The sequence below is a fragment of the Bombus vancouverensis genome, chromosome 9 (genome assembly GCF_051014615.1).
Source record: "Bombus vancouverensis nearcticus chromosome 9, iyBomVanc1_principal, whole genome shotgun sequence".
NCBI classification, from domain to species: domain Eukaryota; kingdom Metazoa; phylum Arthropoda; class Insecta; order Hymenoptera; family Apidae; genus Bombus; species Bombus vancouverensis.
In genome coordinates this window covers 6282074-6298160 of record NC_134919.1, presented here as the reverse complement: position 1 = coordinate 6298160, position 16087 = coordinate 6282074, and the positions used below count along the sequence as shown (strand labels likewise).

Here is a 16087-nt window from a genome sequence, read left to right as displayed (position 1 = left end):
ACGCGTACGAATCTACGGACTTACCACGCTGCACGTCGAGGATATCAAGTTCCTAAATCGACACGGTAAACAGACTATCCGCGTCGTGGGCCACGCAATGCCTAATCGAATTCATGGCCCGAATACACGATCGAACATCATCGCCGATTTCTCATAGTAATTCAATCGATTCGATACCACCCTGTTAGTATTCTCGCATTACCCCCTGGGAAAACGAAAATTGCTTGTTACCATTCGCTTTTATCCCAATATGTATTTGGAAATGATTTTATTTTACATCATCGTTAAACGTTAAAATTTTAACTAATTTCAAACTTAAGTAGCTACTGACGAATAAATATTGGAATTTTTACAAATAATACATTTCATCTTCTTCGTGTCGAAAAGAAAGATAATAATTTCAATATAATAAAGAAAAAGTAAACACTGAATACATATACGTAGGTACTAATTAAATTTAGATTTGAATTTCTACATCTCTAAATGTTTTTCCATTGAAAGTTTGTGAGTTTCTTTTTTATGAGGTTATCTGTACATTATAAGCATGACAATACATTAATTCAACCTAGAATCTTGAACTGCAACACATTCTGACAATGCGGGCACGGCATTGGTATTCACGGTCGAATCATGATTTAGGACCTGTCGTATTACTAAACCCCTATTCTATTCAGGGACACGCATAATAACGATTATCGTAACCTTGGCTATCTTCTTTTCACAAGTTACTTTGAAATCTCTAGAGAGATTCTACTAATACTAATTAATATTTCACATTAATCTTTTCTATTAAAAATATGAAAAGATATCTACATATTATATATATATTATTTGATATAGTAAAATAACTCACTCAAATACTGGGACAAACAAAGTAGATAAGTATTTTTCAAACGCGTGATGCCAATGCCGCCTTATTTCATCTCTGTGAATAATACATTATATTTGTATAAAATGTAAACAAAATCAAAATTTGAATATCTGATAAGAATAATTCTCTACCTGATTATACGAATTATATACTACCACTCTGCTGTTTGAGATGTTTACACCATTCTCATAATGCAATCTTCAATAACAATTCTAACCTACAATATAGTGAATTTTATTAAATATAATTAGACATAGAAATTTCAAAGTGGAACGATTCAAACGCTAATTTCTAAAATGCTAATCTAAAGTATTCAAAGTAGTAACAAGTAAAAACAACCGAAAATTGTATCCTTTTATACATTATACATACCAAACAGTTACAAGAAAAAACGACCGTAGGATACAGCGACACACGCTAAGCATGGAATATAGAAGCTGCACGTGGTACAAAAGCCGTACATGCGCACAGTAGCGCCCTGCGAGAGTGGATCCCCCTACCTCCCTTTACTACAGTAATGTTAATGGCGCGACACATGCGCACGCGCGCGTGGGGGGGGGCAAATCTTTAAAATTGGCCCTGTGGTGGGGCAGATCGTGCGAATCCCGGAACAGAACGAATCCACGGTCCGTTTCTGTAGGATGTGACAAACGGAGCGGCAAAGAGGGGAAAGCTAACGGTGGGGAATAAAAAGCGGCATGCTACAGAGCAGAAGTGTGGAAGTGGGGCACGTGCCAACTTGTGTACCTCCGAAAGGAGTGTGGTGGTGGCACGGGGCCGAAAAGTGGGGGAAATATGCATCTTGGAGCGCGACGAACAGAATTTGAGGTAGTCTGCGAGCAGACGAGTGACTATGCGCTTGCGTGGGCCCTCGGAGAATTTTCTTTTATTTTTAATTTCTCTTTTTCCCCCTCTTGTATGTTTTTGTTCGTATTTTCCTTTCCTCTCGTTTCTCTTCCCTTCACCTTTTTCTTCAAAACCAAGATCCAATCTCCGAGGGTCTGCAACCTTCTATCCTGCTTCCCCTCTCCCGATTCGACACATTCAATTGAAATCACCGAGAGCAATCGTGAGCTGAATTTCGAATTGATAACCAACCGAACTACCAAGACTGAACTGGAAACACTGGAAGAAACCGGAGATCCTTGAGTGACACCGAGACGGAATTCGTCGAACCGATAAAACGTCCGAGAGTAATCTGACATCTACACACTGTAAGTACAACATAGAAAACCAATACATTCAAAGACGGTCAAAGTGTTCATTTATATAAAATCATGGAAGAAATATATTTTTTAATGACAGATTCACTACTGATTTGAAATTATATGAGGACATCTACCATCGATGCAATAAAGTGGAATATCGTTGACGATGTTGAAATCGGGGAAGGGAAAGCAAAGATTACCCTCTGTTACAGAGGATTTGTGTAAATATACTTGTACATACGAAAGTATTTTTAATTTGTACAAAGAGAGAGATGTAGAGTTCTGATGTTAAAAGTACAACACTACTCGAATCATATGCTCGGTGGATGAGAATTTCCTTCGAAATTGGCCAGTAGTCGGCGTTGCAGATCGCCTATCTCGATTGATATATCAAGCAAATAATCATGCAATACTACATAACAAATTTTGAATTTGATTATTTAAATAAAAGTCGAAGATCGAAGAAAACACTGCAAAAGATACGACGACCAGGAACCGTTTGCAAAAAGCTTATCACTGAAGGAAGCATATATCGATTAATCAATAGATCAAAAACATTTGAAGAAAACTTGTCATCACTTATACTGCTTTTATGGAAAAAGACGTTTTGAAGACAGAAAACAACCGTATTGCGATTTTTGACTTTGACACTTTATTGGTAAGGTAACTAATTTATTATTTTATTAAATAATACGAAACTTTGAGAATGTGTCAATTCTGCGATTAAAGATTATTGGCATTGATGTAAATGTATTTCCTTATATTTGTAACGTCGCGTGACCCTCTATATAGACTAGAAACCATCCCTCGGTCATAAAACTAAAGATTTTGACTTTACCATCAATTGCTGCAACATATCTTACAAATCGAGACATCTCTTAGAGTCATAGTTCAAACCAGTAAAATATGGGAAAAGCAGGTTTTTGAACAATAACCCTAAGGAATGTCTTAATTTGAAGGATATGTTAAAACAATTAAGGGCCTTGACAGTAAAGTCAAAATCTTTAATTTTATGGCCGAGGAATGGTTTGTAATCTATATAGAGGGTCACGCGACGTAACAATACTAGTATAACATTTATTAACGATAATGTAACTAGTCTTATATTTTAATTTAGAGTTTTAGGGTTTATTGTAAGGAATTGACAAAATTTTCGAAGATTTCTAAACACCGAGCTAGTCATTAATTTAAGGTAATGTAATTATTTTATATTTTAAGTTCAATTTTCCTTTCTTTTTTAATTCATATATATCGTACTTACACGAAGGAAGGAAAATATTTAGAGGTTAATATAAAAAGAGACAATACAACGATCTAGTCAGCAAGTGATAAAAATGTAGTATACACTATGAGAATCAAAATATAGAATCTAGTCTAAAAAAGAAAAAAAGTATAATTACGATCTAGTCAAGAAATCGAATTATTAGAAAACCTAATCTAGTCTAAAAAAGAAAAAAAGTATAATTACGATCTAGTCAAGAAATCGAATTATTAGAAAACCTAATCTAGTCACAAAATAATACAGTCTAGTCATTATTATTTTTAGTCGTCCGCATTGGTGCCACGGATTTTAATCTCGAGATAAATTTTTCTGAAATTTTCTCGTGAATTACTAGAAATTAAGTTGAAATCTTAAATTACAAAAAATATGTATTTAATTTAATTACACGTAGCATCAACGAGACGTGTGTATACCTTTTCGTATAGCTTTTTTATGTTTCTAGTCAACCATACTTTTCTAGTCATCGCGTTCTTTTTACTTAACACATAAGTATCGTAAGTATCATATTCCTCAAAGGATATGCAGGCCACAAGTAAATGCAATTCTGAAACTTTTATTTCAATATATCCTCTACTTGTGTGACATTAATTTTGCATATTTAAATACATACGTACCATACATTTGTCAAATAAATAATATCCGTGGATACGATGCCATACAAAAGTTAAGTCATGAAAATATATCATACTCGCTTTCTATAATCTTAAAAAAGAATCACAAAAAGAATAGTTAAGAAATTGCAGTCTATATTATCTGATCGTGTATACATAATATAATTTATTAACTAAGTCAATATTCTATTCATTTCGGGGAATGTGCCAGTAATCTACATCAATATTATTATTATATAGGTTTATGGCAAAAAAATAATTTCATCAAAAATTAGAATTCCAATAGTTATATAAAGTAAAAAAATTAAACTTATTTCAAAATTAATTACGTAAACGGTTGTCAATAAAACTGAAGGAATATTACCTACGTATGTATATAATTCCGATTTTTTTGCCAAATTCCTATGACTCAGTCGGTACAGTTTAAACAATTAAATTTATTAAATCGTCCTTTACAAGGCAGCTAATTATGTATTCGTTTAGGATTAAATTATTATATACGTATTCTTTGATAATTTTGAACTGGGAAGATTACTAATCACAAGCACAACAATTTAGTACAAAAAGTATTTTGTTAAGTAAAAAGTATTATGTGGCTGTGTTTAATAATTAAGAATAATTTTATATTAATTAATACAAATCTGTACTTCTTTTTAAATTGATAGAGATGTCCATTACTATATCTTAGTAATATCTAATCCGAACATACCGACTGAAGTTAATATATGAAGTGCTCCATTTTTTCTGATCAAACTCTCTTAATTTGTACAGGAACACCCTGTATCGCATTTAATTTTAAGCTTATTTATTTCGAAATGATAAAATAATTAATTTATACATTGTATACGCATAGTCACTATCATTTTGTAAAAAATTCTAGTCGAATTAATATATAATTAAATTATTATTAGGAGTGGTATCTAGTCAATGAATCCATGGACACTAACTCGAACAGTTTAGTCCAGGTATTAAAAAAAACTGAAGAAACAAATTTGTTTTTGCTTTATATATGTAAAAAACATCGTATCGATTATCGTATAGTTATACTAAATAGATGTTTTGGAATTTTACGTTTTATTGTGCAATTTCTTTTTATATTTCACTGGCGAATTTAGTAGAGTATTTGATCTCAGTTCATGGATAATAAATCTAGTCTACAGTATGCTAAAGCGATTGAGTAAATTGGAGTTACTAAATGTAAAATATAATCAAAGATAAAATAACTTATAATTAGTTTGAAAAACTTTTATTATAGTTTCCGTATCAACCTAATAGTAGGACACGATATATTGTGTATGGCTTACAGTAAAGTATTAAAATAAACATTTATTTATAAGATAGTTTATAACATATACGTATGTATTAAGGTAAATTTATATTGTAAGGATTTAGAATATAAGATCATCATATATGTATTCTTACTTATTTCGTCATATTTATTTTCTATGAATTGCTGTGTTGTGTGCTGTATTGTGTGCTGTATTGTGTGCTGTGTGCGAATTTATTTCAAATATTTATTTATTGAATATTTATAGTAATAATATAAATCGCGATTTATATATTTTTTGCTACTAGCTTTGCGTGTTCTTAGTATTCAAAAAATTGTATTCCATAGTTTCATTTACATAACTCTACATACCAACTATAAGTATTCAATCATTTTACTAATCACATGTTTGTAACTGCCATAAATAACACTGCTACGAAAAATGAACTTCTCTTTGAAATATTGGAATATCTTAAATAAAATTATAATCGCCAAAAAGTACATTTTACAATTCAGTTATTACCTTACTCATATTCCTATACCTTATTTCTGCGATAAAACAAATGATGTGGCGTTCATGATAATACTTTTATTATTATTTATTTATATATTACTTTAATTATACAATTATTCGCATAATGTGGAAAATTTTTATATTTAGAAGGAATAACCATAGAGGATTGAAATGATAGGCAGAATCTGGAAAAGGTGAGAAACTACATAGAGTTCGGGAAAAGAAAGAAAGAAAGGTAAATCTGATTTAGGTTAACTATACTTAATAAATACTACAAACATTGGTTAATCGTGCACAAAATGAAAATAAATGTTAAAAAGAATTTTAATTAATAAATAGTTTTTAGATTTTCTTTCAACATAGAATTATAAATATTTATTGAATTAAAAGTGTCTTTTCTTATTGGATCATAATTACCACGTTTCTCCTCTTTGACAATAAAATCTTGAATCTTCTTATGTTCTTCCAGCAACTTGTCCATAGTATTCTCTAATACACTAATCTGAGTGTATATATCATTACTTTCTAAACGTTGCTTTATTTCATCATACTCAAATTGAATTGTTTTGATTTCTTCTTCACATTCTAATTGCTGATGTTTCAATTGTTCACATTCTGCTATTAATTGCCCTTGTTTCAATGTCAATTTAGCTTTTAAACTCTCTAGGTCTTCTGAAATTATTGATTTATTATCTTTGTTACCCATTCTTTCATTAAGATCAACAAATTCTGCTTGAATTTTTTGCTCTAACATTTCCATTTCGCTATAAATTTGCTGCAACTTTAAATTTTCTTTAGTTAATTTTTCAAAACTTTGATCACTCTTACTGTAGTCATAGTCATTGAAGGGTGGTAAATTATTCAGAATGGCTATTTCATCATTTCCTATAAAATCAATATCAACGTTTAACATATTTGAAATATTTTCCAAATATTCTACTATTGTATTTTCTAATCTATCCATTTTTCTTGTCTCATCATCTTTATTCTGCTCAAAAGAACTCATAAATTGCTCTATAACTTCTTCTCGTTTACGAAGTTCTTTAAATTTTGCTTGCTTCTCAGTTTGAGTATCTTCCATGTCTGTTTCCAATTGCTCGAGTTTTTGTTCAGTTTCTTGTACCTGTTTCTTTTTCTCAGTCAATTGAGCTTCAGCAGCTGCAATATCCAGATTGTCTTGCTTAATTTTTTGTAGTAGTTTTCCTCTTTCCTCTTCTGGTGAAATTCTATGCTTCTCTTCTTCTTTCAACTTGTCCCTTTTTTCTTCCATTTCTATAATTTTCAAATGTAATTTAACTGCTTCCTGTTTCAATGGAGATAATGTTATTTCTTCTTCCAAATAAGCTTGTTCTTTATATAATTCATCCAATTCTTGTTGCAATGCATTTGTTTTCTCTTGCAGTTTTGCTTTTTCTTTTGATAATTCATCATATTTTTCTTTCATATTAAAATCCATGCTCTCTATAAGTCTTTCAGTCCTCTTCTTTTCATCCTCTAACTGTTTTTCTATTTTAGTTAACTTCTGCTCTAATTCTTTTCTTTCTTCAAACATATCTTCGATTTTCAATAAATTTTGTTCATTCTTTGTGGCAAGTTCTTCAGTCTCTTGTTCAATGATTTCTTTCCCAACATCAGATGTCATTTTATCTACAATGATGTTGTAGTCAGCCAGCTGTCCTTGCAAAGTTGTTAATTCCATAGCTAAATCTTTGGCTCTTTTGTCATAATGTATATAAGTAGCTCTTTCCTTAGTTTGATCTTCAATATCTTTGAAAATAACAGCAATTTCTTGACTTAATTCTCTGATTTTCAGTTGCATGAGTCCAATGTAATATCTTTTATCTTGAATTTGTCTGAGAATAGAAAATGTAGATTAAAAAACAACAGAAATGTGAGTTTAATAATTTCATTACATCTATCAAAATAATACTGATATTATAATTAATCTTAATCTAATCGTACAGATTTAATATAAAATATAGAAAAATAAATTTTTATACCTGGTCATTGACAATCCTCTAGCTGTTCCAGGTCTCAGACCTGCTACTCCATGTTGGGTGATAGGCCTCTCCGTAACGTTTATATTCATCTGACCAGGCAAAGGAAATGCTGAGTTAAATGCTCCGGAACTAGTTGAACTGATTGTACTCAACCGTGAAGTAGGTGTTGGTACATGGTTAAGTAAAGCCAATGATGATGGTGGTCTTGCCAGTACATTTTGTCCAGGTGTGCCTGGTCGAGTAGTACCCGAGGTAACATAAAACTCTCCAGATTCATTCTTTACACCTCTGTAAAATCTATCATATTTGCTTTGTAATGGAATACTTGTCTGTGGTCTTTGCATTATGATGAATTATTTAAGATATTTTTCACTTTATTGGATACAGGTATCTTATATATTAATAAACAGTAATTTTTATAGATACACAAATAACTGACATTATTTTGCTAGAGCACTTTATGATCCTTTTGGTTTACATTTGGTTGCCATAGAAACCAATCCATATCAATCCATACACTTGATATGAATAGAAATTAGATATAATAACATTTAATTAGCATCCATATCCTTGTATAAAGAGATATATAACTTTTAATAGCGCTATAAGAAAATTATTTTATAAAAAAACTTTCAAAAAATATACTTTTAAATATACATTTAGATATACCTAGATCAAACATTACAAAAATAAAACTAATTAAATACGATCATTTACAATGTCGAAATAGATACTTTCATACTCTTAAAAAGTCCATAAAAACAATATTTAAAAAGAAATTTAAAAATTTGAATTCATCGCTATTTAACCGACAGTAATGTTACCCATAGTAGAAATAAAAACATTTATAATCGATTCCTCTATATTCCATTACATTTATCGATACACTTACCGAAATAAAAAATTAAATTCTTAGTTCAACCGAGGCATCAATAGATGGCAACAGGATGAGGTTACCTTGGAACAGGCAGTTGCTAAGCAACAAAAGTGACGCGGCGTGGCGACCAAGTGGCAATGCACGACGGTGACGGCGACGGCGACGGTGACGGCGGTAGCGACGCCGGTCCCCCAAACTCGAATTAATATACGGTAGTCCAAGAATATCTTCAGTGTGCCTCGGGATAGTCAGAAACCAATCGGCGTTACCACAGTAACCCGCGTTGTAGATACGTTTACCCGTGGCATCGCGATTCGTCCCGTCGACGTATAAACGATCAACGCTACTCACTCGTTTCATACACGCTTCTTTCACGTTGGCATTTCTTCTCTGACGCTTGCCATTTTTTTTCTTTCTTTTCCTCTCTTCATCCTTCCCTCCTCTTGAACTTTTGCTCAATAGACCGTAGTAGTCCGTGTGCACACGGTTGGCACATGTACCCGGTGATAGCGCATCTAGTGCAGATCATAGAAAGGTATCAACGCTGCCCGATAAACCGGTTTCACCGCAATCAACCGGTGACCTCCTCGTGCTCGAGAATGCTTTAAACTGTGACAAGTATTTTGTGCTCACTTCATAGAAACTGTCCGATCGTGCGTGCGTGAACACGGGACGAGAAAAACCCCGAGTGGGGTTTTTGACGGAAATCGAGACGCCGCGTCGTTGATACGAACATGGACGAAGAAGAAATCGACGGCGTGAAGTCGCCCATCAAGAGGCTTGGCTCCACGCGGAAGCTGCTCGTCTTTAACAGTAAGTTGTAACCAGTAACCATGCACTTGTTATCTGTCTCGTTCTTTCTCTCTCTCTCTCTCTCTCTCTCTCTCTTTCTCTCTCTCATTTTTTGTGGTTTGTACTCACTACATTTTTCTCTCTTTTTACTCACAGAAAAAGTCAACTTTTTCTAACTAATATATTTTAGATGAATCGTAAATAAATTGTTTTCCATAATGCTTAGAATTTGAAATTGGGATTTGTTATAGCAGTATTGGTATTTATTGGAAACAATTTCATCAAAGATTTTTCTTTCAAAATCAGGAGGATTTTATTATATTTTGCATCGATCGTAAGTAAATTATTTTGAGATTGAATTTTGTGACTATAGTAATACAGATTGATATTTGTTGGCAATAATTTTATCGAAAATTTTTTGGGAAATCAGGGGAGTTTTGTTATCTTATTTCCCTAAAATTCGATTTGTAAAGTTATTAATTTTATGTCAGGTTTTCTTGTTATGAAAAGATTTAAGATAAGGATATAGATTTGTGTTACTGGTTTGAAATATATTCGCGGCGTGCTCCGAGTCGAAGGGTAATTTATTTCGATAAAACTCGTTCCAACGTCCATTGGGATGCGTGCATCTGCTCGATTGACTGTAAAGAGTGTAAAGGTGCAATTTGTTTCATTCATCCCATCGATAAAACAGCGAGTGCTGACATTTCTTTCGTGTTTTTTCTTTCCTTAATACATGGAGCATTTTTTCAATACGTTTGGCGTGTAGGAATGTATAAAAAGCTTAGCGGCTATATGGTCAACAGATGTTAGAAAATCTCGTTATAATGTGCACTCGACAGTGCGAGTACCGCGACGCTGACTTTCGAAGAATAACGCGACGTGTCGATGTTTTTATGTTCAAAATGCCGTTTATTTGTGCATCTTGGCATGCAATGTATTTCAAACCTGCGATGTTTCTCTGCAAAGAATAACATATTTCATCCATATAAAACATTGCTTAATTCGTGTAATATATTACTCAATGCTAAAAATACTTATATTTAATTATTTCATAAGATGATGCAGTCATATGTAACAAAAGATAGTAAATATTTTTTTATACAATAAAATGAGCTTTAACTTGTGACACCTCTCTAAAAAGAATTATTTCATCCATGTAAAACATTGTTTAGTTCGGTAAAAGTAATCTTAAAATGATTATAAATCTGTCGATAGACGAGAGAAAAATTTATTGAAAAGAACATAATAGATGACGTAAGTACAGGATTTCATGTGTTAAGAATATCGCGACATTGTAAACTGCTATTATCAGCCAGAGCATTGTACAGCATAATCAAGTAGAGACTATTACACCCTTTGTGGAATGCTGGTGCATTCGAAGGTTGCGTTAGACATTCCTAGTTACCGGCGTACTTGAGTTATACGTTTGTATAGGTAATAGGCTTCGGCTTTACGCTTCGAACGTATATCTTAGAAATTATAATGTAATCAACATTACAAGTTTTCTAAAGAAAGATTTATCATAAAATCATCATGACGCCATAAAGAGATGTATCGAATCCTCTTTTTGATATTATTTATTATTATATCTAGATTCTTATCATATTATTTCCAATTGTTAATTAATAATTTTTATGTATAAAATTTCTCGCAAATATTTCGTGTAACGAAAGAAAGCAAAAAACGTAGTTTCACTGGATCAATGAACAATCGTGTAATACCTATCGTCATTCGATGAGGCAAATGAGGTGCTTGCACGTCTCTCAGTTGAAATGTTGGCGCGTCGCATTAGAAATCGCCTCGTCTGCATATTAAAGTCGTGGGAAGCAACAAGGATAGGTTTCACGGCATTCTGAAAAAACTCTCACATGTTTGACACTGTTAAACATCTCTGTTTCTTCATTATCTATTATCTCATAAATACATACTTATTGTATATGTAATACATACTATAATAGTCTAATAATCCTATTTATACGTCCATATTTCATCAGGAATTAGATGAAATTATACCGGACTGAATAAAAGTATTTTTTAATAATAAAAGAAATATAACCTTAATAGCATAAATATGTTTATAACTTGATATTACAAAATAAGAGGAATCTTGACATTTTGCAAATTTTGAAAATTTATTTAATTTCCTATCATTTCATCAATGTGGCATAGTGCAACGTGTCGTGCATTCATAATCATAAGTCTGTCCGATCGGAAGTTCCCAGAAGAACGTACATCGGATGCCCATCCCTGTTTCCGTTTACAAACTTTCAAGGTTGTTTTTATTTTACTTTAACGCGCGTACTGCCCCCATCCCTCTCCGTTTTTTTCTCCCACTCCTTATTCTTTAGTGAACACATTCACACCGAACACTTTCAGACGCACTGTGGACGTGCATCTATGTATTTCTTGATTTCTCGAGGCGCATGCGCATATTCTCATTGTTGGTTGCCACTCGTTCCACACAGTCGTGCCTGACTGCGTCGACCGTTTCCTCTATGCATTCTGATTTTTGTGTTTATACCACGTTGCACGGTTGCAACATTGTCTGCTTTAATATCGATTTTAGTGACCCGCCGCTACGCGGAGCGCGCCACGCCGGTAGACGCGTCGCTTCACAGACGTGTTTCTACATTTTGTTTATTTCCTGAGTAATTTAATCCTGCTATTCTCTTGAGTCTATATGACCCGAAATGAATTTTACAATATAATTTTATTTTATTTTTACTAATTTACTACTTTTATGTACTCCACTCTTTCTATAAATGAATTATTCCAAAAAAAGAAGGCATCTGAAAAGATACAAACAGCAGATTTAAGTTTATGTAAGCGATAGGGTATTGATATAAGATTTATTGAATGACATAATGTTTTGATACATAATACTTCATAAAGGAGGTAGTGAAAATAATAATTACGTATTGAGAGATTTGGAATAATCTCTAATACTTATCTGAATAAAAAAGCGGTCATAAATTAAACTTGTACTGTTTTTTATTGCTATTCACTCTTTCTCATTAAACTGGAAGTAAAATGTAGAATATACGTTTGAAGGTTCTGATCAATGTTTTAATTAGACTAATTAGGGATTCTTTAAGCATTGAAAATAATTCTTTGATAAATTGTCGGCGGAAGAGCTTGTTCACAAGAAAAGTTAAGAATTTTTGTCATTACTTTAACCGTAAATCCGGTGGAGAAATCTGAATAAAGTGAAGAGTAAAAAGGGAACGACATTTCCTGCTTTGTGCGGCAGATGTTTTTACGAACAGACACCATTTTTAGAGTGTCAAAGAGGGTATCTATCCCAGCCAGTAAAAGATATGTATATCTTTCATTCCAGTACTATTGTGATTACATGTTTTATTTAAATGTTTTCCAAAAAAATTATATTTTTTTGAACGTAATGAAAAGATGGAATTTAAATAGAAATTCATTTTACCGATTAAAGATATAAATATAAAATAGTTATTAAAAACAATTATTTTGCTTTCAATATTTTATATATTATTATGTATTATACGCATTCTGTACATTTTGGTATCTTCAAATTGTAATGCATAAAAATCTGTAATCTAGTTATTCGGTTATTAAAATATTATAATCTAAAGTCCCTACATATATATATATATATATATATATATCACATTGTAATCCCTTTGAATAACTTCAAGGATATTTTCGATTTGATTTTCCCGATCTATAAATATCACGAACGAAAGTTCGGCCTCCTAAACCGCTGTGTAGAACAGCGAACACACATATACACGGGACAGTATAATTTTTTGATGCACATGTGTAAGTACTAGCAAGGGCATTCATTTTATTTTAGTTCATTAGCAACTAAGTCCTACTAGAATAGAGGCGAAGAAATTACAAAGAAATAATATGTCTCCCTAACGTCTATATCATTGTTAGATTAATTAGCTTGTGGCGTGCGTATATTTTCATCTAGATGTACGACGTTAACTATCGGGATGAGTTACTAATTGAGATAAATCGCCCGAAAAGGGGATCGGACAATTCCTTCGTAAGGACAATCGAATGTCGCTGTATATACTGCGTTTACATTCCGAAAAACGATTATAAGATAAAGAACGCGGCCTCTCACCGGGTAGATTGTGAACTTGCAGGAGGAAATGTCGCGAGTTGTACAGAAACACCAATAGAGTTCGCTAACGAGATAGCAAGGCGAATAAAGCGCTAGGGTTGTGCTGCTGGCATTTAACACTGACGGTATACATATAAGAAAGTACTCGTTGTACTTTAAATTAATTCCATTTCTCGGTATATGTATCGTGAGGGCTGTCGAAAAAATTAAGCAAGAGACACAGTGTAAATTATCTTATATTGTTACTTGGAAAGAATGCAGTAGAACCATTTTTAAAGTATAGAGTAAGAAAATTAAATCAAAAGTACTAGAATCATTTCATATCTTTAATTAAGAAGAGATAATAAAGAAGAGATATAGGGAATTTCTAAAAATGGAATAATCAGAAAGTGTGATTAACCAATACAAGAATAGTGTGCATGCATACATACGATATTTATATTTGCGTTAGTCTGGAATGTATGACATAGAAATTGTAAAATTGTACGGAAATTTTGCGTGGAGAATAATTGTTTCAGGTTGACACTAATCTGATGGATCAACAAAGACTTCTGGATAGGTGCACGGTAAGAAGTGTAAGTGGTATTGAATCTGCACGCTTATCTGTACGAAGGTCGGAACCCCGAACGATCTTTAGCTTTAAAATAGCGGTAGCGGTACTACGTAATGATCACATGAATAGAGATTCAGTTTTAGAATAGTACACACTGAATGAACTTTATCTATACTATGAGTAACTAACAATTTTTTAATGTTTGAAATTAAAATTACCATATAAAAGGGTAATAATGACAATCATTATTACTACTATACGATAATTATAAAGATTAGATTGTTTAAACAATTGATTTTAATTTAATGCAATTTGATAAATGTGAAATAGACATTGAAGAAATATAAATTTGTATAGTGTAATTTTCATAGAAATAATTTAGAATTTAAGCTGAAGAAGGAACGACATTGGCCGTTACTTACTCACCATAAGGTTAGCGGCATCAATGAAATGGCGCGGTATCCCATTGAACCACTTGGCTGAGTCAACCAATTGCGAGCGCGCTAGGTTCAGGGTACATTTTTCATAAGTGCTTTTACGACGTTTCAGATTTAATACGTGATTATGTTGGAAACAAGTGCAGTTTCTTCACGAAAAAGAAAATAAGTAAAACAAGCAAATCGATATCGATCATTATCATTGAGAATAAATTTTAAAAAAGGATTGATTTATGAAAATTTTTTGAAATACAATATTACTTTCATTCAAATCAAGTTTATGCAGTTAATTGTAGATACTATCCTCTTTTCATGTTTCTATATTTGTAAATTTAATAATAAAAGTATCTTTTGTCGAAATCAGATCCAATTATCATGACTTGGAAATTAAATAACAGATGACGCTAATGGTTCCACAATCCTCGTATTCTGATCTTAGAGCAAGATTAAATGTTCTCTTCTTACGTAGAATTTAGTGTTTTATTCTTATAAAATTCTTGACCTCGATCATAATTGACATAACCTCCACAATAATTCTGTAAAATCAAAACAGAAGTGCATTTATATACTACTGTCTTTTATTTCATGTTTAGACTCTCAAAATACTAAGAATCAAAAATAAATAAGAAGATGAATAGAAAACAGTTCGACCATATTTCTCTTCACCAGTTGGTGATAAAGTAAATGAAAGAATGCAGAAAAACTAACAGTGGTAGTAACCTGCCGATAAACTAAGCCAATCGTAAGATGATCCCTGAGTGCCTTCGAAGTGGCCGATGAAAAGCAATTTGTTTCAGGGTGCTGAGTACATCGAATGAGCAAACAAGATCCACTTTTATATCAAGTGCAATCTCTCTCTCTCTCTCTCTCTCGATCTCTTGAATTATCTTTAAGAAACCAGAGAAGTCGTGCCAGAAAAAAACATTTTATTAACGAACAGTTACCAATTTTATACATTACATAAGATAGTTCGTGTTATAACAAATATTATAAAATTTACTAGACTCACGTAAAACAATTTTTAATTATGTATTTTAACCACACTTTGGAAATCATGAAAAAAAACATAAATATAGGTTAGTTAGGAATCTGGGCGCGTGGCGCTGAAATGGTTACCGAAATGGTTAAGTGTTTGTTGACCAAGCGAAGAATGTCTACAATTAGACGACATGGAACCGTGTGTATGATACGCATGTATCGCGTGAAATAACCGCGTCGAAACGAAGAAAAGTGTTTCCACGTGGTACAAGTTCTACGGGGATGTAGAGAACAGGACCAGCGAGAGCACAAGCAAGCGCGCAGAGCCAGAGAGTAACGTACACACGGTGGACACGTGCACTCCGTTTGATCAGAGTCACAGTCACGGTCACGCTTCGAGGGTTGGACGAGCCTATATAGAACACCACGGTGGGAGACTGGTGTACAGAGAGTATAACCATGCAGCGAGAGAGACGAGGAGAGAAACAAAAGCGGTGGCGCGAGTAACACTCATTGATTCCCCTACCAGCTCAGCGGCCATCTCTTTTGCACTGTTTTGCCTCGCTTTATTGCTATTATTTCATCTCTT

The 16087-nt window shown here is 32.8% G+C and overlaps 2 protein-coding genes and 1 long non-coding RNA gene across 11 annotated transcripts in view; 2 read left to right on the top strand and 1 right to left on the bottom strand.

The window, feature by feature from the left end:
* Positions 1-1555: 1555 nt before the first annotated feature.
* Positions 1556-5737, top strand: LOC143303201 (uncharacterized). The gene is made up of 2 exons (XR_013059291.1): positions 1556-2085; positions 2177-5737. It is a non-coding gene; the product is annotated as an uncharacterized LOC143303201 (long non-coding RNA).
* Positions 5738-5995: 258 nt separating this feature from the next.
* LOC117163599 (intraflagellar transport protein 74 homolog) lies at positions 5996-8748 on the bottom strand. Of its 4 annotated transcripts, none has more exons than XM_076621853.1 (3): positions 8646-8748; positions 7754-8050; positions 5996-7606 (listed from the first exon to the last, which is right to left on the bottom strand). In XM_076621853.1, exons 2-3 carry the CDS (start codon positions 7840-7842, stop codon positions 6082-6084), a joined length of 1614 nt encoding a protein of 537 aa, XP_076477968.1. In that variant the 5' UTR covers positions 7843-8050; positions 8646-8748; the 3' UTR covers positions 5996-6081. The 4 variants fall into 4 exon arrangements, with proteins under 4 accessions (XP_076477968.1, XP_076477969.1, XP_076477967.1 ...); XM_076621854.1 differs by lacking the exon at positions 8646-8748 and adding an exon at positions 8488-8556; XM_076621852.1 differs by lacking the exon at positions 8646-8748 and adding an exon at positions 8193-8410.
* A 276-nt stretch (positions 8749-9024) lies between these two features.
* The window catches only part of LOC117163596 (SLIT-ROBO Rho GTPase-activating protein 1), a 43808-nt gene continuing 36745 nt past the window's right edge, over positions 9025-16087 (top strand). For 4 of the 6 annotated variants that reach the window (XM_033346007.2, XM_076621846.1, XM_033346004.2 and 1 more), the window contains exon 1: positions 9187-9443. In XM_033346007.2, coding sequence (XP_033201898.1) covers positions 9365-9443 — 79 coding nt within the window. In that variant the 5' untranslated portion in view covers positions 9187-9364. Of the gene's footprint in view, positions 9166-9186; positions 9444-16087 lie in introns of those variants that run through there. The other 2 variants (XM_076621842.1, XM_076621844.1) reach the window with 2 other exon arrangements.